This window comes from Epinephelus fuscoguttatus, linkage group LG11, assembly GCF_011397635.1.
Source record: "Epinephelus fuscoguttatus linkage group LG11, E.fuscoguttatus.final_Chr_v1".
NCBI classification, from domain to species: domain Eukaryota; kingdom Metazoa; phylum Chordata; class Actinopteri; order Perciformes; family Serranidae; genus Epinephelus; species Epinephelus fuscoguttatus.
The window spans coordinates 10,656,028-10,680,150 of NC_064762.1; the positions used below are offsets into that span (position 1 = coordinate 10,656,028).

The 24,123-nt window shown below is 41.1% G+C and overlaps 1 protein-coding gene across 1 annotated transcript in view; it reads right to left on the bottom strand.

Moving 5' to 3' along the window:
• stum (stum, mechanosensory transduction mediator homolog) overlaps positions 1-24,123 on the bottom strand; it is a 40,814-nt gene that overhangs the window by 10,688 nt on the left and 6,003 nt on the right. The window contains exon 2 of the mRNA XM_049589621.1: positions 2,556-2,738. Coding sequence (XP_049445578.1) covers positions 2,556-2,738 — 183 coding nt within the window. The remainder of the gene's footprint in view (positions 1-2,555; positions 2,739-24,123) is intronic.

The window sequence follows — 24,123 nt, forward strand, 5'->3', positions numbered from 1 at the left end:
ACCAACACGCATTGGGTTGCACGAGCAGGCAGCAATTACCTCACAAATGCACACTCGTACACACAAAGGGGAGAGCACTGTGGTAATTCAAAGGCTGCCTCGGCACAGAGGGAGAATGGTGACTCCTGTGTGTGTGTGTGTGTGTGTGTGTGTGTGTGTGTGTGTGTGTGTGCGCACTTGTTCATGCATCAATGCCTGAGGAGAGCACACTACACCCAACCTCTCCCATCTCTGCTCTTTCTTGCGCTTTCCTTTTTCTTTCTTTCTTTCTGTCTGACATTTCAACGAGAAAAATATAAAACCATTAATGTCGTGCAGAGGTGCTACAACAAGGCTGGCATTATATTATTTTTTTGTCTTGAGTGTTTTCAAGGACAGACTGTCCCAAAATGAATGGTGTGTGGCTTTTAGCTCGGCCACTGAGTGTGACCATTTATAAAGGATTCTAAACATTTTAGATATTTGGACAACACATTATATAAACTAGTTTTAAATGAGGGAGAAATAAAAGTACTCATAGTCTCTCAGTGCTTTCTAACCTGTCTGTGGCACTCAGACTCAAGCCTGTTGGTTCCCACCGAAGACATAAATCTTTAAAGTTCCTCTCTGGGCATTGATTTAACTCCCAAAACCTCATCTCTGTTCAGCAGAATTACATATTTAGAAGTGCTTTTACATGAAAAAAATCCCTTCATGCCTTAAAATGTCTCTACACCTTTGCCTCATTGGGTATGCGTGGTTCTACCTTTATCTCCACCAGGCGCTCGCCTACAGCTGAAGCGTACCTGCTCACCTTCGACTCTGCTCGTTAAACACACAAACCTCTGCTTGTAAATGGTAATATAAAACATGGCCCTTCGGCTTGACTATGTTATCAAACAGCTGATAATTGGTTTCTAATGTCAGATAAACCTTGTTCTGGATCACCGGCTCTGACAGCCGTTGGGAGACGCTTGCCTTCAGAAAGCCCTGTTTTGGTTAGGTTAAGGAAAAAAATACTGGACATTTTCCGCAACCTCACCCATTGGTTTGTGGACTGCCATTTTGAAGCCTCGATTTTGGCATTTCAGCTGTCGCCATCTGTTTTTTTTTCTTGTAGCCAGAAGTGACCAACTTTGGATGAGAGGTTGGAGTGTTGGAGGAGCGAGGGTTGGATCTGACTCACAGACTGTAGCGACGCCCTGCAGACAGCCTGTCACTGAGAGCATCCCCGCCATGAGCTGACCTCGCTTTAAGTCAGATATATTACATGATCAAATGAACACACAGTAACATAATCCTGGTTTACTGAACCAATGAGCAGAAATATCGAGATAGGGCCTCGAGTTCTGCATTTTGGCCCCGCCCTTAATTATGCCCTGCACAGTTGTCATGATTGTTGAAATTAGCTAAAGAGACCAAAACCATTTTTTGTACCAGGCTGTATAGATGTTTATTTCTGTTGGGCATTTGAACATGGGGATCTATGGAGATTGACTCTGTTTTGGAGCCAGCCTCAAGTGGTCATTTGATTAACTGTTTTTTGGCATTTCCGCATTAGATTTCTGCCAGAAATCAGCTTCCTGCCTGAGGGTTAACTTCTCCCATGTGCGCTCTGATAAGTTGAGGTTAAGAAGAATAATGTTTATCAATGACCTTTTTCTAAGACTAAGATAAGATGTTGATGAGCTAAAAATAGATTTTTATAAGTATGCCAGGATGAATGTTTGTTTTTCATTGGCGTGACGAGACATGACTAGTGGTGGGCTATCAGACCGTATGCAGTGTGATATTGGAGCACCAACAGGTTGGCAAAAGCCAATTAATAGTTGGTGCCAGGATGTTTCCCCTGCAAAGCATTTACACTGAAGCAGCATCAGCTGTTGTGAGTTTTGAGCTGTAATTTGACAGTAAATAAGCAGTCGTGTGTGTCCGACTGTGGATGGTGGGACTCTTGAATGGATTTTGTTGGTCTGTTTTTTGGTTGCAGCAGAGGCTATTAGCCACTAGCTCTGCTTGTTAGCCGCTGAACCGCAGCAGCATCATACAGGCAGAGCGAGCATCGGTTGATCCCTGCAGGACTCCACTCAGATCCAGGCTGTCTCGAGAAAGTTTATGGTTTGTTTGCTGTTTGACAGGCAGGTAGTAGGCTCGGTTATCTGTGAGTGAAGCTGTGCTGTAAACAGTCTGAACCCAGCAGAGTTTTCTCTGTAAGAGCTGAAAGTCCAGTTTTAATCACTGACTGAGACAACATGAGATTAAACTTCCAAACTAACATGCTGCACATTATAAAGAACTCTGACAAAGTTATTTTTCTGCTTCTTAACAGTGAGACGGATAAGTCAGAGTTTACAGTGACACATGGGACTCAGTCCTTAATCGTATACACTCCTCTTCCATGTGCGCTTGTCATGCACTCATGCAGTTTTTATATTGCACGGATGAACTCCTACCTCTGCATGTCACATGTGCGAGACAGACAAACAAAAGAAAAGGAGACAAGACTAAAAATAAAAAAAAGAACTGGAGAGAAGACTGTCAGACGGAAAGGTAAACACAGCGAGACAAGTACTGACTTGCCAGGATGACCATGTCCATTCCCCAGAAGATGCTCATGATCCATCCAACCATGATAACAGCTGTCAGTATCTGAATGAGGGCTGCTGCCACGTTGAGCCAGAACACACAACAAACACCTCGCTCTGAGATCAGCTCGCTGCGAGCTCCACACAGCACTGTGAACGCTGAGATGAAAGTACCTGTGGGACACAAACAGCAAAAACATCCCATTACCAAAAACGACATAGTTCATTAAAAGGTTTGTTTTTTAACAGTCCCGATGTGGTGCTTTGGTGTCAGTGCATTTGGCTCCGGTGATGTGTTTAGCTCAACATGATGCAAAGCCTTGGAAGGAGTTTTCCAGTCTGGTTTATTTCCCAATGAAATTTACCAGACACCAGACTTTCCAATGAAATAAACCAGAAGAGATGTGTGCTTGCCTCTAATGAAAAACACAGCTCAGTCGCCAGATGAAGGCATTGTACATTTCATATATGTCAGCGTTACTAAAGTGAGGTAGTATATGAGTTGAGTTTGTCATTGGGAGGAAGGGATGTGCCATATCATCTCATTCACGATGATACTGGTATAATTTTTAATAACATATGGAAAATTCATATCGTGATACTCACAGTATTTATACTTGTTGACATTGACGTCATACTGTTAACCACAGCAACAACAAGCATGGCTGAAAACATAACTGTCACCGACTCTGCAGTGGTTCTAAAAAGAGGAGCAGCTTCAGTAGTGTGGAATAAACTGTGGCGTCCTCAATGTTTTATGAACAGTTTATGAACGGACTTCTTAGACTCTTGTAGTGACTTGCCGCTCAGAGGGAACTCATTCAGCGGCTCCTCTGGCAGCAGCACAGGGTCTCAACAAAAACTACACATATGTGAGTGTGCAATAGTTCTGGTATCATAACAGCCTGTCACAGGTTACAGTGTGATGATTAGAGGAGAAATGGCAGAGCATAAAGGTCCAGAATATCAAGAATATCATCATCACAATAATACTCTGAAATATCATGATATTATTTTAGGGCCATATCGCCCACCCCTGTTGGGAGGTGGAGGGGATGGCGGACAGCGCAACATCTAGGCGAGGCAACTGCCAAACTGCAGACCACAGTTTAAGACAAACAAACAACACAGATTGTTTTTTAGTGACCCTTCACTGCAGCTCCACCAGTGTGACTGATTAGAACGTCATTAGCTTTGGAGGCATTTGCATATAAAACCAAGTATTTATTGACCAGAGTTTTGTTGCTTTAAAACCATGAATATCTGGACCAGATGTCATTACAGTCTGTTCAATAGCTGTCAAGATATTTTACTAAAAATATGTATTGTGAAAAGTCAGGGGTGACAACAGCAAAGTTCCATTAGCCAAAATAAAAGCATTGGAAACAGAAAAACACTCTCCACTGCCCAGAAGAAATAACAGGTTCACATTGTGGAGTGAAGCCGTTTGACACAGCGATATCTCACACCATCCACTCAGTGTCCCAGAGTAAATGTGTCAGTATTTAAGTGGCCGCCGTCATGAGTATCTGGCCACGGCAGTAGTGGATCTATTCCTTGGAAAAGAGCACAGAAAAGTACACACACACACACACATCGCTGCTCACATCCACTTGGCTGAAAATGGGATTGTCTCTGTGGACAACCCTCGTATGCCTGATGAAATCCAATATTATTCCTTATCTTGTTATCTGGAGACCTGGACCTTCCCAGGCCCCGCTCATTGTGGAGTAAATGCATTGTGTATGTGTGTGTGTGTGTGTGTGTGTGTGTGTGTGTTGTGTCATACAGAGACGTTTGTGTATCTCAGTTCACACCAATCAAATTATTTCATTACAGGATGTTTCCATGACAACATATCCTCAGGAATAGGATATATATAGAATATGAATTTTACTCTGTGTATCACGGGTCTACCTCATGTTGACAGTGAAATATCAAGATTTACCTACTTAACTATCATTGTACCAGCCGGCAGCGTTTCGTTGGCGTTATTTCACATTGATTCTAGCAGTGTCTATTTATTTTTTTGTGAATGGGGCGACTGCTCTTATGTTAGTATTACAGCCTTACACCAAGCTCACTTTTTTAAAGGGACAGTTCACCCCAAACATCAGAAGTACATATTTTTTTCTCTTACCTGTAGTGCTGTTTATCAATGCACATTGTTTTAGTTTAAGTTGTAGAGTGTTAGAGGTATCAGTCATAGAGACGTCTGCCTTCTCTCCAATATAATGGAACTAGATGACACTCGGCTTGTGGTGCATAAAGTGTTAAAAAAAAAGAGGAAAAACTCAGCAGCAATGTCTCTTTACAGAAGTCATGACCTGGTTACTCAAGATAATCCACAGACCTAGTTGTGAGCAGTTTCATAAAGGAACTATTTTTTTTCTGCTGGACTACACCTGCCAACTGTGTCACTGCGCAGAAGGAAGTGCGCATCTACTGCTAGCTCACGTAGACCCACTGAGCTAGTTAATGTTTCGGCTTAGCCGAGGAGGACACCATTAACATCCACATCTTGAGCTGTCACAAGCACAAGCCTCTCGTCCATGAGTCGATGCACCCTTCCTTCTGCGCAGTGATGCAGTTGATTGGTGTAGTTCAGTGAGCACCACAAGCAGCCATTTAGTTCTGTTATGCTAGAGAGAAGGCAGATGTCTTTATGGCTGGTATCTCCAGCACTCTCCAATTAACACCAAAACAACCTAGATTGATAAATAGCATTACAAATGAAACCAGTCTTTCAGTGATTACAGGAACACAGATAATACTGCAAAAATATAAAGTTTTGGACACAATACAAACTGCACATTTAACAGTGAATCACCATCCAAAAATGATTTTGGGAAATGTTTGCATTGCATGAAGTAGCATACCCTCGACTACTCTACATTTCCAATGGGCTACAGAATGTTTTAGATTTTGTCTCATTTATCATCAAAATGAACCCAGATCTGATTCCTAAACATATTTTAGGGCAGCAGCAATCATCCTTACATTCCCACCCAGGGCTGAAAATTAACACCCGCCAAGTGCCAAATGCGGGTAGATTTTCCATTTGGTGACAAAATCTCGGAGGGCTATCCCCCACGTTGGAGGGTAAATGTTTGTACCAAAATAGTCATGTAATAAATTATATATATATATAATAGCTATTTGACGGTGGCTAATAACAGACCGGCGCTCTGTTTGTTTGTGTGTCGCGCTTAAATTGCTCCCCACTGCATCAAGGAACCTGTAGGCCTACTCGGAGGACACGTGCGCACGTAGGCATATCGCGCGCCTAGATCCATGATCTGCTGTTAGTAGCAAGCAAGCTGTCACCGCAGGCATCATGTGGCAACATTTACCAGGTGTAAGTAAACCACCGACAAAACGAAAAACACAGACGAGGACGAAGCTGAAGCTGAAACGTTACAGAAAAAAAGACAGTTTTGCGAGAAATGGAGGTTCAGTGATAACAGCTTTAAGGAGGCAGGCTACACTATGATGCTGAGGGTGCAGTAATGAGCTGCAATGTATGTCGGCAATATGCTAAAGAAAAAAAAACGTAACAACTTGTTTGTCATCGGTAAACAATGAAGCTGGAGAACATCCGTGACTATGAACGCAGCAAGTGTCACATAGCCTCTTATGTTACTGTAAATTATTGTTATGTTTGAAGTACAAATGTTTGAAGTACAAAATGCAAATGGAATTTTGAGCTCAAAACTTGATAATATTAAACTAATTTTACTTCAGATTTCACTCTGGCCTCTCCTTTAAGCTTCTATTCAACACAATGCTGTATTATCTCAATGAAAAGTACTGAAACAAATATATATGCGACAGAAAAAAGGCAATTCATTATTTTAACTGGTAAAAAATATGCTTGGCCGGTGGATTTTTTTCATCTACCAGTCCTCTTGGCAGGCGAGCCAAAAAGTTAATTTTCAGCCCTGTTCCCACCCAATTGAGAGAATAAATATTGACATTGTATGTTTATGCAAACTACAGGTATGTAGCGTTTGTAAATTATTACGATATGTTGAAACTACATTTAAATAACACTGCGGGTAATGTGTGGTTAGGTTAAGGCACAGAAACCGTCATGTTTTGGCTCAAAACACCTGGTTTTGGTGGCACAATCATGGCTGGAAATGCGGCCATTGTCCTGCTAAAAAAACCAACCGGTTTTGTTTTTTGTTGGTCTTAAACACTGGTCTGCAGCATGACATCTGTTGGGTGTAGCTGTGACGCCCTCCACCATCCCCTCCTTCTCCCGACGAGGAAGTCAGCTCATAAACATTGCATTAGAAATGTTGATGTGATATGTATGAAATGTGCAAATGTCACAATTTGTTGTTTGCAGAAATGTACAATGCCACATTTACCTCTGGTGACTGGACTGCATTTACCAACAGCATTCTTAAATAACTTCACATCCATGGGGTTTGTATAATTGAGCATATTTTTAACTCAAAGGGGGTGATCACACAGAAATGAGACACTAGAGACACGGATGCTTCAAAGACGCTTGAAACGCTGGAAGTGCTTATTCAATGCACGCTAGCTACTGGCGTCTGACGCTCAGAAAGTTGAAAATATTTTAACTTTTCAGCGTCTATGCGCGTCTAAAAAAAGGAGTCTACAAAAACGTGCGTCTAAAAAGACGCCGGAAAAACGTCCGTCTAAAAAGACGCTTGAATGCTGGTCAGACGCGCTCTATCATAGGAAAACAATGGTTTTACTGGCGTCTCGTTTCTAGCGTTTCATCTCGGTGTGATCGCTCCCTAACTCTGATTTGTGAGACATGCCAGTCATTGAATTCAGACTGAGTAAACATCCTTGATGGAATTCTACATTACAGCAGTTATTGTTGATAAAGTGTCCCTTAACTGGCTTGTTAACATAAGCTGAATCAAATAAAATATTAGAATGTCTTTTGGTTCCACTCAGAATATTACAGAACCTTTTTTTAGATTGTGTTTATTCACAAAGTCTCATTGAGTATAAACAGGCTTTTGCAGAACTGTCTGAATGTGAGGTGTTTTCTTAATGATTGAGTCATAAAGGCAAAGGAATGTTTTGATTTATGCAAAAATCATAAATTATACACAGAGTCAGCTGATGTTTAGACCTGCTCTTGGCAGGCTTTTTGTACCCTTTTGCAAATACTGAATTGACTGCTGCGAACACTGAATGCCACACAAGAAATGCCTGGTGGGCGTTGTGTGCCTCATGGCCTTGGTCCCTCTCTTTCAGCTAGCTCCATTTCTTGTCACATTGGAGGAATTCAAATAACGGAGCAAGCCGAGCAGGTGGGGGGAGGGAGGGACGAGAACGGCCCGGCTGCCAGCTGCATCTTGTTTCTCGGGAGCGAGTAAAGGCCAAAGTCGACTCATGTAGAAGTTTCTTATCAATTTTTTCTCTCTCAGTCTGTTTCTCTGGTTTTCTCTCTGTCTCCGTCTCTATTTATATCGCTCTCTTTCTCATTAGCTGTAATAATACATTTTATTTGTATAGCGCTTTTACAGCTCTCACAGACTATAAGTTATCAGGCAAGCTAAAACTGAGAGCTCTGTCAAAACAATTCTTTCTATAGAAACACAAACATACCAGATATACCCAGTTGGTCCCGTAATATCTGGTAAATCTTTATGTGCACCATAATATTTACTTTCACATGCCCTACACTGGCCTTTTTTGGAATGGTCTCCAAAAAGTCAACTGTGGTACAAGCACAATCCCAGAATAGTAAGCAGCCCAGTGAAAAAGGAACTGCAATGTTTACATGTGGACAAGGAAAGATGAATTGGAAGTTTACTTTTCCTTTCATGCTTTTAACTGATGCTCATTTCAAAGCATCTCACAGAAAGAGCAGCAGTGGGCTAAAATGAGATTCCACCCAACGCTGTTATGGTCTGATCAGACAGAAACATTTTCAGGGCGCAGAGGCCACGCCCACCAGCAGATGCTCTGGCTGCTGGTGGAGCTGCCCACCTCCACACATGGGCCATGATTGACAGCAAGCTGGTGGCTGAATGGTTACACATCACTTCCATCTTTGGCAGGATTTACACGTTCTGTTATGTTTTTCAGATACCAGTCATGTGCGCTGCGTTCATCCAACAGTAGTTTTCTCATCATAAATGTTGGAAGAAATTGGTATTTGCTGTACCTGCAAACATGATCAATGTTTACATTAATTAGGGCTGCGACTAACGATTATTTTCATTATTACATGTAAAATGTCAGGCATAGGATTTGCCACAGCCCAAAGTAACATTTTCAAATTGCTTGGTTTGTTTGAGAGTTCGTTCAAGAAAATGAGCAAATAATCACATCAGAGAAAATAGAACCAGTAAATATTTTAGCTTTAAAAATGCCTTACACCTGCAATAACCAATTATTTGGCCACATGAGGGCATAGCCACGCGAATGCAGTCTGAACAGGGGTGCTATAAGAGAAGGCAGAACACTGTGGCAGCACAGTAATAAGATGTGTCACAGTGGCCCTATACTTTTTGGATGTTCGTATATCCTGTCTAGGTTGGAAATGAGCAAATAAAACTCTGCCCAAATTTGTTTTTGTATAAACCCAAAGTTGCGCATTTACCTAACCACTGAGCTACTCGGAGGTCATGGAAAATACATAAAAAAAAATGCAACTTTTTAGGTTGTAATCGCGCTCATTGCCAATCTAGATATGAAAACGATTATTCAGATCTACAGACCAGACTCAAAATCACAAGAACAGGAACATAACACATAGCCAAAGCCCAATCTCCAAAGACATATGCAAGCTGGCCAGCGGCAGCTAAAAATTACATTACAGAAAGGCCCTCATTAGGGCATGAGTGTCCAGACTGTCCAAATATTGTCATGAACATGAAGGAGAGCAAGGTGTTTCAGTCATTTTTGAGTCGTCAGATGGCACAGAGTGGAAAATGTTAAATTTATTTAATTGTATTTATAGGAGGTAGGAGGCCCCCGGACAGACCCAGAACATGCTGGAGAGATTACATATCTCATCTGGTCTGGAAATCCCTTGGGGTCCCGTAGGAGGAGCTGGAAAGTGTTGCTGGGGTTAGGGACGCGACCTGGCCCCGGATAATTGGAGGAAAATGGATGGATGGATGAGCTGACATATCATCCATCAACTTTAAGTTCATATGGTGAACCTGTTAGCAAACTGTTGTCTATCTACACCCAGCATTAGCATTCATCTGCAGTTGTGGTACTGGCCATCTGTTGAATATAGGTCCAAAATTCACTCCAGTTTTAGCTCCGTTTTTGGTCTCTACCAACTTCTGATGGAAATATCTGTCCCTTTAGCTTCCAAATGCTCCACTTTGTTCACCAGCTTGTTGTTAAATCTCTGCGGTAAGATATAGAGTGTGTGAGGGAAGACAGATTGCGTTAACGTGGAGCCATGTTGCTTTGATGCCACATACGGATGCCTATACAAGTTGCACAGTCTGGATCGACAATAACAAAACATGACACTGCTGTTTTCCCACTTGCCTCCTACTAGTGACTCCTGTCACAGTGCACGTAGTCATTTGATCCCTTGTTGATACACAAATATTGATTAAAGCATCTTTAATTCACTGTAAACCAAACCTTTTAGCTCTGATGTCCAGGGAAAATTCACCTGATATGTGTTTGATCAGTGATGCTTTTGCAGAGCAATGCTGGTCTGGTGTTGTTCCAGTTACTGGCATCCAAGAGATCAGCATCAGAGTTCTGTGCTTTCTCATTATCCTACCAATGTCTCCTTTGTTTTATGATTGGAGGTTAATGAAACAGAAATAATTCATGGCTTTGAACATGGTAGCTGTTGGATGTTACGGGAAATATGCCATATCATTTGAAGGAAATGTTTTCTTAATGAAGATGAAGTCTAACACCGCAGGCAAATTATCAAAGCAGTAAAAAAAAACAACAAACCTCTAACTGTTCCTCACTTTGTGGCTGCTGACCTCATACGGCACCTTTTAAACTGCACTTTAGTTGATCTGAACAAAGCAAACCATGAAGGAAATAGCTTTCTGTGAACGCAAATGTGCAGTTAGATAAAGAATAGAATATACATGTGCTCAATAATCCTCCGCTGCGACAATAAAGGTTCATTAAATCTTTAATCTTCTCGGTTTGAAAAGTCTACTCTAACAATTCTGCATGTGTGAAAAGTTCTTGGATCCCCTGTGTGTCACATGTGGGAGATGTGTGTGTGTGTGTGGGCATGTGTGTGTGTGTCTATGTCTGTGTGCCTAGATATTACCCAGACTAATGACTATAATTACACAGAGAACTCCACAAAGCACCCACTGGTAGTGTGGGAGGTTAATGATGGAGTCTAAGAGTGTGAAAGACAGAAAGACGGAAAGAGAAGGAGACATATAGGGAGAGAAAAATAAAGGGAGAGGGGACAGAAAGAGAGAAATTCAAGGAAAAAGACAGGTGCACTGTATATCGTTGTTGGGCAAGGTACTTTAAAACATAATTTTTCAAATTACATTGGACCAGAAGGATCAGATTCTGATAACACAATAATTTAATTTAAAGTATCATTGTTGTTTTATTCTGTAATAATTGTGTATTTGTATTTGTGTTTTTGGCCAGCGTACATCACATGTCCTTCAGTAACAACTGTTTTATCCACAAAATTTTCAGCAAATCTGCAAAAGGCAAATGTATGCACTATTCCTTCCACTACTGTTGCGTGAATACTAGGAGTTGGTCCATTGAGATAAGCAGTAGAAGAAGAGGGTGTAACAAGATCATTTAATTCAAAAAGTGCCAGTCAAACCTCAAAGAATCGAAAACAATGGATGTTTACAACAACACAACATCATATGGTTCCTATGACATCTTACAAATTAGCACCCTACTAATGGTGTCGTCACATACATAATGTAACATTGCATCCTTAAAGTCACATAGGTTAGGTTTGGGATCAGTGGGATCAATAAGTTGATCAATATGATGATTGACAATTAAGATGGCTGGATCAATTGGCCTGACTCCAGATTCTCTGGAGACCGTAACAGAGCAGATAACCAGATGGAAGCTCCGTAGTATTTTGTCATGTCATGGGACGACCACCCCATGCACAGTATCATTAAAAGGAGCAGCAGGAGCAGTCAACTCCTATTGCCAAAAGGCTCCATTGAAAGGTTCATGATTAATTTGGTCCTGCAGCAGTTAGGCTTTGTAACGAATAATGCTCTCTTTTCTTACCATCTATTTATTCATTGTGTCTATTAATTTAGTACACACAGAAATGAATGACGCTGTTATTATCTGCAAATTGTTTGCATGATGGTACTTTGGCATATTGCACTTTTGTGTTGGTATTGGTTTTTGACTGTCCTGCTAATTGTTGCAATGGAACTATGTTAGCTATGCCTTGTGTTAGCTAATGTGTGGATTCTGTCTATGTCTTTTTGTTTATGGTGGTCAACTAGTTTCCCCCTCAGGGATTAATTAAGTCAATCCTATCCTATCCTATCCCATCCCATCCCATCCTAGCCTATCCTACCCTACCCTACACAGGTCTTCAACCTGTCTCCCTATGCAGACTTTCGCTTTTTATACAACTTACCTCTTCATTCCCGTCAGTGTGTTGGTCACGTGATCACAGACCTTCACATTACATGGCTTATAAACAAATGCTGGTGCATTACTTTTCGTAGGTAAACTCACAAACATTGCATGAGAGCAGCCTGATGTATACTAGAAAGACTGGACAATGCCAAAAGAGAGTTTTAAACCAGTGGTTCCCAACTGGTAGGTCGTGGTCCAAAAGTGGATCGCGGGTCCATTCTGAAAGGATTGTTAGTGACTCGCACATGTGTCAAGTTTGTTAAATACATGCTTTATTTTGAAGTATAGTGAATTTCTGGCACAAAGCTTTTATTTTGAAGTCCCATTCCCAGAGTAAGTGAATAACAGACAGCTACTTAACAGAGGCAGCAAACTAGCATGACGACATGGCCAAACACAGTTATGACAGTTGGGAATCACTGCTTTAAACAAATAATATCACAGCTATAAGCTCTTGGAGGAGTTCTGGCAACAGCCCAATGGACATACATAAGTGCAGTAAAAGCCATCCAAGGATGACGGAGAGATCTGACAGAGGCGTATGCAATCATGGTTCATCATCATTCATTCGCTCAGTCTCTTTCCATTGCACTTAGTTGCATTTACCCTTTATTGATATACCAACTTTTCCACCTCCCTCAAACGTATATTTCTAATCGTCATATTTTGAAATGTTTTTTTAATTTTGGGCATTTCTGCTCAGCTTCTCTCATGCACAAGTGAAAATGCAAATAAAAACAGGTGGATGGGCAACTTGTGACGGCCTGACAGCTTAGCACTGCTCCCAGTGCTTGCTCTACAACCATGCATCTTCTGTAATTACCACGTGTGGAAATAGAAAACAAGACATTCTGGTTTAACGAGCAGCCTGTCTTTGATTTAGAGGAAACAACTGACTTCCTTGGCCCTAATCTACAAAAACAACATCAGGAGCATTGGAGATGAGACGGAACAGGTCACAAGAGACATCAAACCATCCTGCTGTCACATGGGAATGTTTGTACATCGTCGCATCTCTGATAACACCTCAGCAGCTGCAATTAAATCAGCAGTACGGTCATGTTGTGCAGTATAGAGCCTCTTTTAAGCCTTGCAACCATTCACAACTCCGTATAAGTGACTGATTCTTGGTGCTGATTAGAGTCAGACTACACTATGTGGGCGGTGAGGTCAGGCATACCTTGCAGCAAGTTTAAAGTTAGACTTACTAATAAGTTGTAATTAATTTTGTTGAAATGAGGACGAACAATAATGTCCTCAGTTTTTTCTTATATTCACCATGAACTTATTCGGTCCTCGTAAAGACAGAAGTCCTGAACTGCACACACACACACACACACACACACACACACTCCACACATCCAGAGGCAAGATTTCAACATGACGGCGTACACTGATGCAGTGTCTCCACAATCACATACCGTCAGTCACACACACATGACCTCTGCCACCCACGCACTCACATCCAGGGTCAAATCGTATATTCACTGTAGCTGTTGGTGTCAAGCCTCACACTTTCCAAACCTCTTATGGCAAAAATCGTAACACATCTCAAGTGGTGAGCTGTGGTGCCCTTCACAATAAGTATGTGTAATTATTTACAAGCCAACAGCTTGTTAATCTGTTTACACTACAGCGACTAACAGCTTCTCTGGTACTCAATAGATATTTGTTTAGTCTTCATTACATTGCAGGGGCAATCTGAGGTGATGGCAGCATGACGTCAGGCAGGATTAATGTAAAGTTAAAACAGGCGGACCAAAGAGAAGTGGGTTGTCAGATTGAATCTACTGCCGACTGTAAAGCTCTGAGTGTAGAATAGACTCCTGAAACATCGGCCTATATGGCATTGGTTCCCAACTTGGGGGTCCTGTGGTGTGTCTTCCTCAAGCTTGGGTCCTGTACCAGAGTCCTGGGAGTTTGAGGGTTCTGCACAGTATCTTAACTGTTCCTAGGACTGCACTCTTCTGGACAGAGACCTCAGATGTTGTACCTGGAATCTGCTGGAGCCACTCTCTCAGTTTGGGGGTCACAGCCCTCAGTGCACCGATCACTACTGGCACCACTGTTGCCTTTACTCCCCACATCTTTTCTAGTCCCTCTTTCAGCCCTTGGTATTATTTGAGCTTCTCGTGTTCCTTCTTACTGATGTTGCCGTTGCTCGGATTGCTACATCTATCACCACTGCCGCCATCTTCTTCTTCGCCATCTTGTCGATTAACATGACGTCTGGTGGGTAAGCCATCACTGGTTTGTCAGTCTGGATCTGGAAGTCCCTCAGGATCTTAGCTCGGTCATCTCAGCCACCTTAGGAGGTGTCTTCCATTCTGACCCTGGGACTTCCAGCCCATACTCAGTGCAGATGTTTCTGTGCGCTATGCCAGCCACTTGGGTATGGCGTTCCATGTACTCTGTGCCTGCTTCTTACACCCTGATATTATGTACTGAACTGTCTCAGGAGCATCTCCGCACAGCCTACACCTTGAGTCCTGTCTGGTGTGGTAGACCCCTGCTTCTGTTGATCTTGTGCTAAGTGCCTGTTCCTGTGCTGCCATGATTAGTGCTTCTGTGCTCTCTTTCAGTCCAGCCTTTTCCAGCCACTGGTAGGATTTCTTGATGTCGTCCTCCTCTTCTGCATTCTTGGGTTTCTGCTGCCTGAGGTATTCACTTAGCAGCTCATTTTTGGGGGCCATGTTCCTGATGTATGCCTGGATCTTGGTTGTTTATGTATATGTATATATATATATATATATATATATACAGTACAGGCCAAAAGTTTGGACGCACCTTCTCATTCAATGCGTTTTCTTTATTTTCATGACTATTTACATTGTAGATTCTCACTGAAGGTATCAAAACTATGAATGAACACATGTGGAGTTATGTACTTAACAAAAAATGGTGAAATAACTGAAAACATGTTTTATATTCTAGTTTCTTCAAAATAGCCACCCTTTGCTCTGATTACTGCTTTGCACACTCTTGGCATTCTCTCCATGAGCTTCAAGAGGTAGTCACCTGAAATGGTTTTCCAACAGTCTTGAAGGAGTTCCCAGAGGTGTTTAGCACTTGTTGGCCCCTTTGCCTTCACTCTGCGGTCCAGCTCACCCCAAACCATCTCGATTGGGTTCAGGTCCGGTGACTGTGGAGGCCAGGTCATCTGCCGCAGCACTCCATCACTCTCCTTCTTGGTCAAATAGCCCTTACACAGCCTGGAGGTGTGTTTGGGGTCATTGTCCTGTTGAAAAATAAATGATCGTCCAACTAAGCGCATAAACCGGATGGGATGGCATGTCGCTGCAGGATGCTGTGGTAGCCATGCTGGTTCAGTGTGCCTTCAATTTTGAATAAATCCCCAACAGTGTCACCAGCAAAACACCCCCACACCATCACACCTCCTCCTCCATGCTTCACAGTGGGAACCAGGCATGTGGAATCCATCCGTTCACCTTTTCTGCGTCTCACAAAGACATGGCGGTTGGAACCAAAGATCTCAAATTTGGACTCATCAGACCAAAGCACAGATTTCCACTGGTCTAATGTCCATTCCTTGTGTTTCTTGGCCCAAACAAATCTCTTCTGCTTGTTGCCTCTCCTTAGCAGTGGTTTCCTAGCAGCTATTTGACCATGAAGGCCTGATTCGCGCAGTCTCCTCTTAACAGTTGTTCTAGAGATGGGTCTGCTGCTAGAACTCTGTGTGGTATTCATCTGGTCTCTGATCTGAGCTGCTGTTAACTTGCGATTTCTGAGGCTGGTGACTCGGATGAACTTATCCTCAGAAGCAGAGGTGACTCTTGGTCTTCCTTTCCTGGGTCGGTCCTCATGTGTGCCAGTTTCGTTGTAGCGCTTGATGGTTTTGCGACTCCACTTGGGGACACATTTAAAGTTTTTGCAATTTTCCGGACTGACTGACCTTCATTTCTTAAAGTAATGATGGCCACTCGTTTTTCTTTAGTTAGCTGATTGGTTCTTGCCATAATATGAATTTTAACAGTTGTCCAATAGGGCTGTTGGCTGTGTATTAACCTGACTTCTGCACAACACAACTGATGGTCCCAACCCCATTGATAAAGCAAGAAATTCCACTAATTAACCCTGATAAGGCACACCTGTGAAGTGGAAACCATTTCAGGTGACTACCTCTTGAAGCTCATGGAGAGAATGCCAAGAGTGTGCAAAGCAGTAATCAGAGCAAAGGGTGGCTATTTTGAAGAAACTAGAATATAAAACATGTTTTCAGTTATTTCACCTTTTTTTGTTAAGTACATAACTCCACATGTGTTCATTCATAGTTTTGATGCCTTCAGTGAGAATCTACAATGTAAATAGTCATGAAAATAAAGAAAACGCATTGAATGAGAAGGTGTGTCCAAACTTTTGGCCTGTACTGTGTATATATATATATATATATATATATATATATATATATATATATATATACATATAGGGAGAGTAGGCTTATATCTCAACATTGCATTCATTTCTGTAAAGAAAACTAAATGAAATTACTTTTAAAGTTTAGATGATTATTCAAGACATTAGACCTGAACACAAGCTATATTCACAGAGCCTTCACTTTGTGTGCAAAAGCCTCGTCCTGCATTAGAGAAGTACGCAGTTGAAGAAGCCAAAGAGCTAAGAGAGCAATGGCCAAGCAAATGGAAGAGGACAACACTGATTTTTTTTGAAAGAAGCCTTAAAGTATGTATGATGGTTAAAAATTTAAAATGAAAATAAAAATAACACATAATACAGAGAATCCATTAAAAAGTTCCTACAGATATCAAGAAAACTAATCTCTGATGCAGTATTCTCAGGAGATAATCTGCAGTTAGGTGTTTTGGTTAATTGTACAGTGTATCTGTTGCTCTGTGCTGTTACTGTTATGCATTGAATGTAATATAGAATATCCACAAAATATGTCACTTAGTCAGGAGTCAGCAGTTTACTGAAAAAAGAAAAGGGGTCATTAAAAGAAAAAGGTTGTTAACCACTGCTATATTGTGTTAAAACACACCTTTTCTTTCTCACATTTAATAGTCACTGAGAAAAAAATGCTCTTTAATTATATAATTTATATTTGTAGACACAGTTATTTTATTTTGAACTGTCAGAAAACAACACCTCTATTTGGCTCCATCACACTGTATATAAAATACTGTTTTACTTGAGTCTGATTTTGACACCAGTAATTGCTGTTTGCATCCTCACTGTCTCATACAGCACCAACAGTCAGTGTTTGTTTCTTTTAATCAGGATGATTGTTTTCTAACCATGATCAAGTAATTTTTGCTGTGTAATCTCAAAGGAATATTTCAACATTTTATTTCTTGGGGAAGAATAATACCACTCCCAGACATGAGAGCAGAATTAATCTTCTCATCTAACTTTTAAGGAAAAAGTGTGTAAGGTTTGTAGAACGTAGAACTGCTACTTAGAAATTGATGTTGACTGTTGTGGAAGACAAAAATGTGTAGACTGGAATTAGCATCCTGGTCTCTCATGTCAAAGTGAGACACTTTGTACTGCTCATTTAATTTCTTGCTGAGATTTAGATGAGAATATTGATACATCACTTCATTTCCACCATGTCGTCTCTGCTGTATATTGACTTTAATCCGTGTTGTGTGGGGGTGTGTGTGTTGAGGAGCTCAGCCCAGAGAGCACAGGTGAGAGTCTGCAGGATGACAATGAATTAAAACAAAATGTTAAAAAGTACTGATAAAATAATGGGTAACGACGGAGCCTATCAATACTGCGGTCTTTAAAAAATTTAGCCCTGGGGCTGTTTAATACCGGGTTTTGGTACCCATCCCTAGTAACAGAATTCCAAACTAAAAATGAAGACAAACTAATAAAGAACAAAGGAACTGAGCAGGTAAAGGTATGGAGACACTAACTGGGGACGTGAGAACAGGTGAGTAGACTGCAGAACTAGTGAGGGACAGGTGAAACTAATTATGGCGGGGCAGACAATCATTCAGTGGGAAAACACAAGGGCAGGAAGTGAAATAATATAAAACAAGAGGGGAATTGAAAAAATAAAACAGAAAACACTAAGTATGACTGCGGGGCAGAATTAAACAAAGGAGAAAACATGGCTTCATCATGATCAGGGCAGATCACGACAGCAGGTAATTACAGTGGCTTAGCATAATGAGTGGAAGCAGGGGAAACAACTAGCCTGGCTCTGTCCAAAGTCAAAATGTATTCCTACCTCCACAGCCCTGTAACCACATATCTTGTTTGTTTAATCCATATAGGCCAACACACAAAATGTAAAAATTACAGGCTGTGGTGGTGGGAGTGAGACGCTGTAAATGTTCCTTTGGTGAACTGCCCGGAGCAGCTGAGAGACCAGGGGAAAGGTACAGTACAGAGTTGCATGGGCGGACAGATAAACAGTTGTTTGTCCAGGAGTAGTTGCTTGTAGGCTCGACACATTTAAACTTAGGACAAAGCCACACTATCTGTTTCCCGATTCCAGTGTTAATACTAGGCTAAATCGATGCCTAGCTCCAGCAACATACTTAACACACAGGCTGTAGGGCCATAAGCTTCAGCTGTCAGCCAGTTAGCCTTGAGTAAAGACTGAAACAAGAGGGAAACAGCTTGCCTTGCCTCAACTGGCAAGAAATAGCTTGTTAAATTGGCAAATTTTGTCATCTTTTGAAAGAGCTAAGCTAGCTAAACTGTTTGGCTATTAGCAGTGTTAGGGAGTATCTCTTTTATTCACATTTTAAGAAATGATATGTAGTAGTAATGGAGTTACAAATCATAAAAGGAGAAGGAACAGTAAGTAAAGGTAATACAGTATAATGAAAATAATGAAAAAAACAAATAAATAAATAAAATAAACACATAACAGAAAAAAAAACATGTTTAGGGAATTTTAATATTCTTTATACCTTCATACCCAGAAAAAAAAGTAAAAGCTGAGCTGCTGGTTATAGAAGTTATAAGAGCATATATGTCATTGTCTAGCCTAAAATGCTGTGTTTCCAGTATGCAATTAGCCTACTCAGACAAGTCTTAATGGCTTTAAACACTTAACGGCCCATAGAATAATGACTAGATGGGAAATAAGTGCCCTGCTTGCTGATGACACTTGTTGCCGTGGCAGATACCAACGCATCTGTGGGCTACATGGAGATGATGTGTTGAACAAAATCATGTGGTTGTAGTTTGAAGAAGTCTGCTCAAGATAAAGTTTTATGTGACAGTACTCCCAAACAGGGGCAGAGGCATCTTTCTTTAAGACTAGTCTTGTAACGTTTTCCCCACCACTTGCAGTCGCCATCTTTCTCAGCTCATCTTTCTGTTCCACTAGTTAAGCTGACCTCTGGTGGTGTGTGCTGTGCATTACATCGCTTCAGTACAGCATCTCCGTATCAGATTAAAAGACACAGGAGCATCTGTATTTTTGGCGGTATTGAATATCACACCTTCTGGATTTCTGAATATACCTTGATACCACCAGTAGTGATACACGTGTTGACCCATACCCCATGTTGCCTGCAGGTTGGCCTGCAGTTTAGGTAAGCTTGTTGGAAAATAATGTGGGTTTCAGACAAAGCAGTGCTCTTTATAATCAGTGCTGCTGCGCTCGGGCTTTCTGTCATACGTCTGCTAAATTCTGAGATATTTAAATCTCTGGACATAAGGTCTGGTAAAAATATTTCTAGCTGAGAATCCGAGAATATGTAGCCCTAACAACATGTCCTAACAGCAAGCGAGCAAGTGTCGCTCCACGCTGAATCCTTAGAGTATGCATATCTGTAACATCATGTTAACAAACCACTGTACCTATCAGCTGTGCGCTCATTTAAACAAACCATGAAGGATATCAGCTGTGCGCTCAACATCATACTTGGGTGAATACCTGCTGTCTTCCTATATTTGTCCTTTTTAAAACAGAAAACACATTTAATATTGTGATATTTACTGGAAATGACACACACTAGAGCCAACAGTGGGAGGGTCAATAGCTACGGTCAGGAGTATGGGTCAGTTTTGGGTCATTGATTAACACATATGATTATGGGTCAGGCAGGGCGAATTGACTCTCATAACGGGCTGGGTTGACGCGGGTTTTAAAATCCCTGACTTGTGCATCACTATCACACAACCCCAATTGTAATCCATTATAGATATATAGATACAGGAGAAAAATATGTCAGTAAATTACAGGTACTAATCAAAATGTTGGCGATTATAAAGAGATTAGCCTACATCCGAATATTCTTTTTTGTATAAAGACTCATATGTTGAATATAACATTAATTATGTTGCTCTGAAACACAGATGAAGCAATCGGGGTACACTTGAGTGTAACTTTCATACACTGTTTTTAGGACTTTTCAACTTTACTTTCCAGTTTAAAACATTTGCTAGAAAAATAATCAAATGTAATAAGTACATTAATGAGTTATTAAGGTTGTTACATTACCTATTAAATATTTAACAGGGTAACTAATCTGTAACCTGTTAAATTTTTAAAAGTAACCTTCCCAACACTGGCTATTAGATATTAAGTATCTCAGCGCAGCCACGTATGATAAATGAGTACTTTCAAACACACAACATGTTTACCATTTTATCAATGTTAGCCTCAGAAAATGTGACTTGAGTTTTCAAGTTTCAGCCATCCAGTTAATGCTTCTCAGCAAACAGATTCTTCTTCACGGCAATGTTACAGCAGCAAACATAAAGCACAAAATGCCCGGAATTGACTTTATACATCTGTTGTGCTACACATTATTTGTCATTTTACAGCACTGCAGTCGGTTGAATAGAACAAGCCACTGTTTTCAGTCAATTAGACCCAAACGGCATTGAGACACACTCTCACAAACACATGCGTGCATTGTGTTCATTTCAGTCAGCGTCGTCATGGCAACTAGCCGCAGCTATTCAACGAAATGTCAAGGTATTCAGGCCAACCTACATACACACTCGCACACCTAGACGAGGCGCTGCCTTGATGCTTTTCATACATGTTGGGGACAATCGAGGCAACGTGTCAGGAAAACCTTCTCGCTAAAAGGGGGGAAAAAAGATGTGGGTCACGGTGTTTTTTTTCTGACCTTGTTTTCTTACACGTGTTTGTGACATTTTCAAGCAGTCGGTGATTGGATGCCTACTAAAGACAGGTTGCAGCAAAGTAGACTGTTAAATGTGTGTAAAAGTGAGAGGAAAAGAGTGAATGAATCAGAGGAGAGATTCAGAACTTGGTATCTAAAGCCTCCTTCAGCAGATAGAGAAGATAAAAGAGATGACAAACCCACACATAATAAGTCTCCAGAAAGCTGTGACCAATATATCAGAGGCGAGGGGTGGAGAGAACACATCATAGGTTATTTGGTGATAGACTCAGATCTGAGTGATTGCTATGGAGACACCGGTCTTATAATTCTCTTAGAGAACAACATCTGAAGTACCTCTGTTGATTTTGTTTCTTGTTTTCTTTATCTCCGTCTTCTCTTTACTCGTTTGATCATTCACACAATGTGATTTTTACTTTCTTTATTCTACTCTTAAAATAAGTTCCTCTTCATTATCATTTTAAGTGCTGCAGCTTTTGAACTGAACCACTGAGTTAATCTAGATTAGTGAATGACTGTGTGTGTGTGTGTGTGTGTGTGTGTGCGTGTGTGTAAGTCAGTCTAGCTCCACAGGCTTTGTCATGTAGGCTACAAAGTAAGGATCAACATATCGATTAGTCTGATGCTGCGTGCTGTGCTTTGCTCTGTGTGTGTGTGTGTGTGTGTGTGTGTGTGTGTGTGTGTGTGTATCAAGTTTTACGGCTCATTTATACTCAGTATCAGATACAGAGACAGACGGTGCCTTCTGTCCATAATCTGTGATCATGTTTTAGGGATGCACAATGTTGGATGTTTTGCCGATATCCGCTATGCCGATATATTACAACTTATTTGACCGATAACCGATACCGATATCGATATATTTACTTTTTTCTCCACCTAACTTTAGTGATCATCAAGTGTCTTCAGTAGTGGAATTAACATCATACTATTCATGAATACTCTTATCGTCCACCAGCAGATGGAGACAAGAAAGGGCATATTGGCCGATTCTAAAGACGACATCTGCCGATACCAATGATGTGCCGATATTATTATTATCCCTACACTTTGTCCGTATGTGTATGTTTTCTGAAAGCTTATGGATATGGCAAAATTAAACAGAGCCTTTGGAGATAGTGGAGGCAGTGTAGTGTAGTTCAAGCGAGATAGGAGATGATGAAAACATTTAAACAATGGCAGAATGGTATGAATCGGTAATATATAATCATATGTAGTAATATACAGTAAAAATAGGGAAAAGTATCCTCCTTTCAGGTGTTGGGATGTACATAGACCCTTTTACTGTTAGTAAACAGTGACCTTTTTTGGTGGGCGTGGCTTAGCTGGACACAACACAATTCTCCAGACATTAGCCAGCGCTAGCTAGCAAGTTCTGTTGGTTTGTTTTAGACAATGGAGGAAGATAATGCGAGTCATATAGAAATACTCATTCCTAGCAGAGTCCTGCACTGGGTCGGGGTACCTGACGGGTACCTGCAAAAACAAGTGATTTGCGGGTGTTTTTTTTTTTTAAATTTTTTTCCCGGGTTCGGATCTGGGTGGAAAAAATAACACGCGGGTCGGATCGTGGGTTTTAGATAAACACATCAAAATTAATATAAAATACTAAACTACAGATAACTATCTTGGTCATTATTTACTCTCTGAGGATCGCTTTCGCTATTTCGCAACGGTCATTGGTTCAGCTGTTTACACGCGTTTCACCATCTAATAACACAATTTGTGATTGGACGACATAATCAACATGGCTGCCACCGTCTAACAAGCGCCGCTTCCAAAACACTAAATAATTATTTAGGTATTTGAGAAATAAGTGGATAAAACGTACAACTATCACTTTATAATGTTTGTGAAGTGTTTCCCTGATGGATTACTTCTCTAAAACACGTGACGGCTCGTAACTGCTGAACGTCGCTCTGGACAGAAAGTAAGTCTATTATTACACATGTAAAGTTCCTTTACATAGATTAAAAGTTTAAAAGCATTAAACGTAACAAACGAGTTCTTTTACACTTGTATGGGAGAAGAACACAGAGGGTTGATGATGGAGCTAAAGTCAGGTTTTTATTGTGAGAGCTGCTTCATTCAGGTCGTTGTTTACTCACTGGCACCTTAACTGTGGCGATATGCTGTTCAATATTCAGCCAATATGACCCAAAATGATTACTTTAAATCCAGGTTACGGGTCGGGCTGCGGGTCGTGCTTCAACGGGTCGGACTGGGTTGCGGTACTGATGCGCGGGTTTGCTGTTCAGGTGCGGTTTTGTATGTCTGCAGGTCGGGGCGGGGCGGATCTTGAAAATTGGACCCGTGCAGGACTCTGATTCCTAGTGCCGGAGCGACTCTGGCACAAGTTGAACTGTTCATAAATTCAGAGCGCTGCCTGAATGTAAAGTTCGATTATCTGAAGCACCGCAATCTCAGAGTGGCAGAATGTACTCTTGGCACTCTGTCTGAGGACACAGAAGCAGAATGCTGAGAGTGAATGTGTGATTAACTTAACCGTCTCCGTCCAGTCCTTTTTACTTATCACATTTAACCATAGTTGTCTTTGTTTTTATTGACGGGCAATGGCAGCTGGTACGTGATAAAATTTAAGTTTTGAGCCATGACTCCTTCTATTCTGGCTCCCAGTAACACAACAAGATGACATTTTAAGACACCTACGTAGCCTACAGCCCTGTGGTGGAGAGGCAGGTTTTGCCTCCAGCTAATAAAATTACGTCATTGTGTCTGGCCCTAAAAGGGTCTATAATTGTTTCTCAGACTGTCTGCAATGCTGCATTTGTTTAAAGGTACAATATTATGACCTCTACCCCAGTTATCTCATTTGTTGTTGTGTTTAACTTTTGACTCTG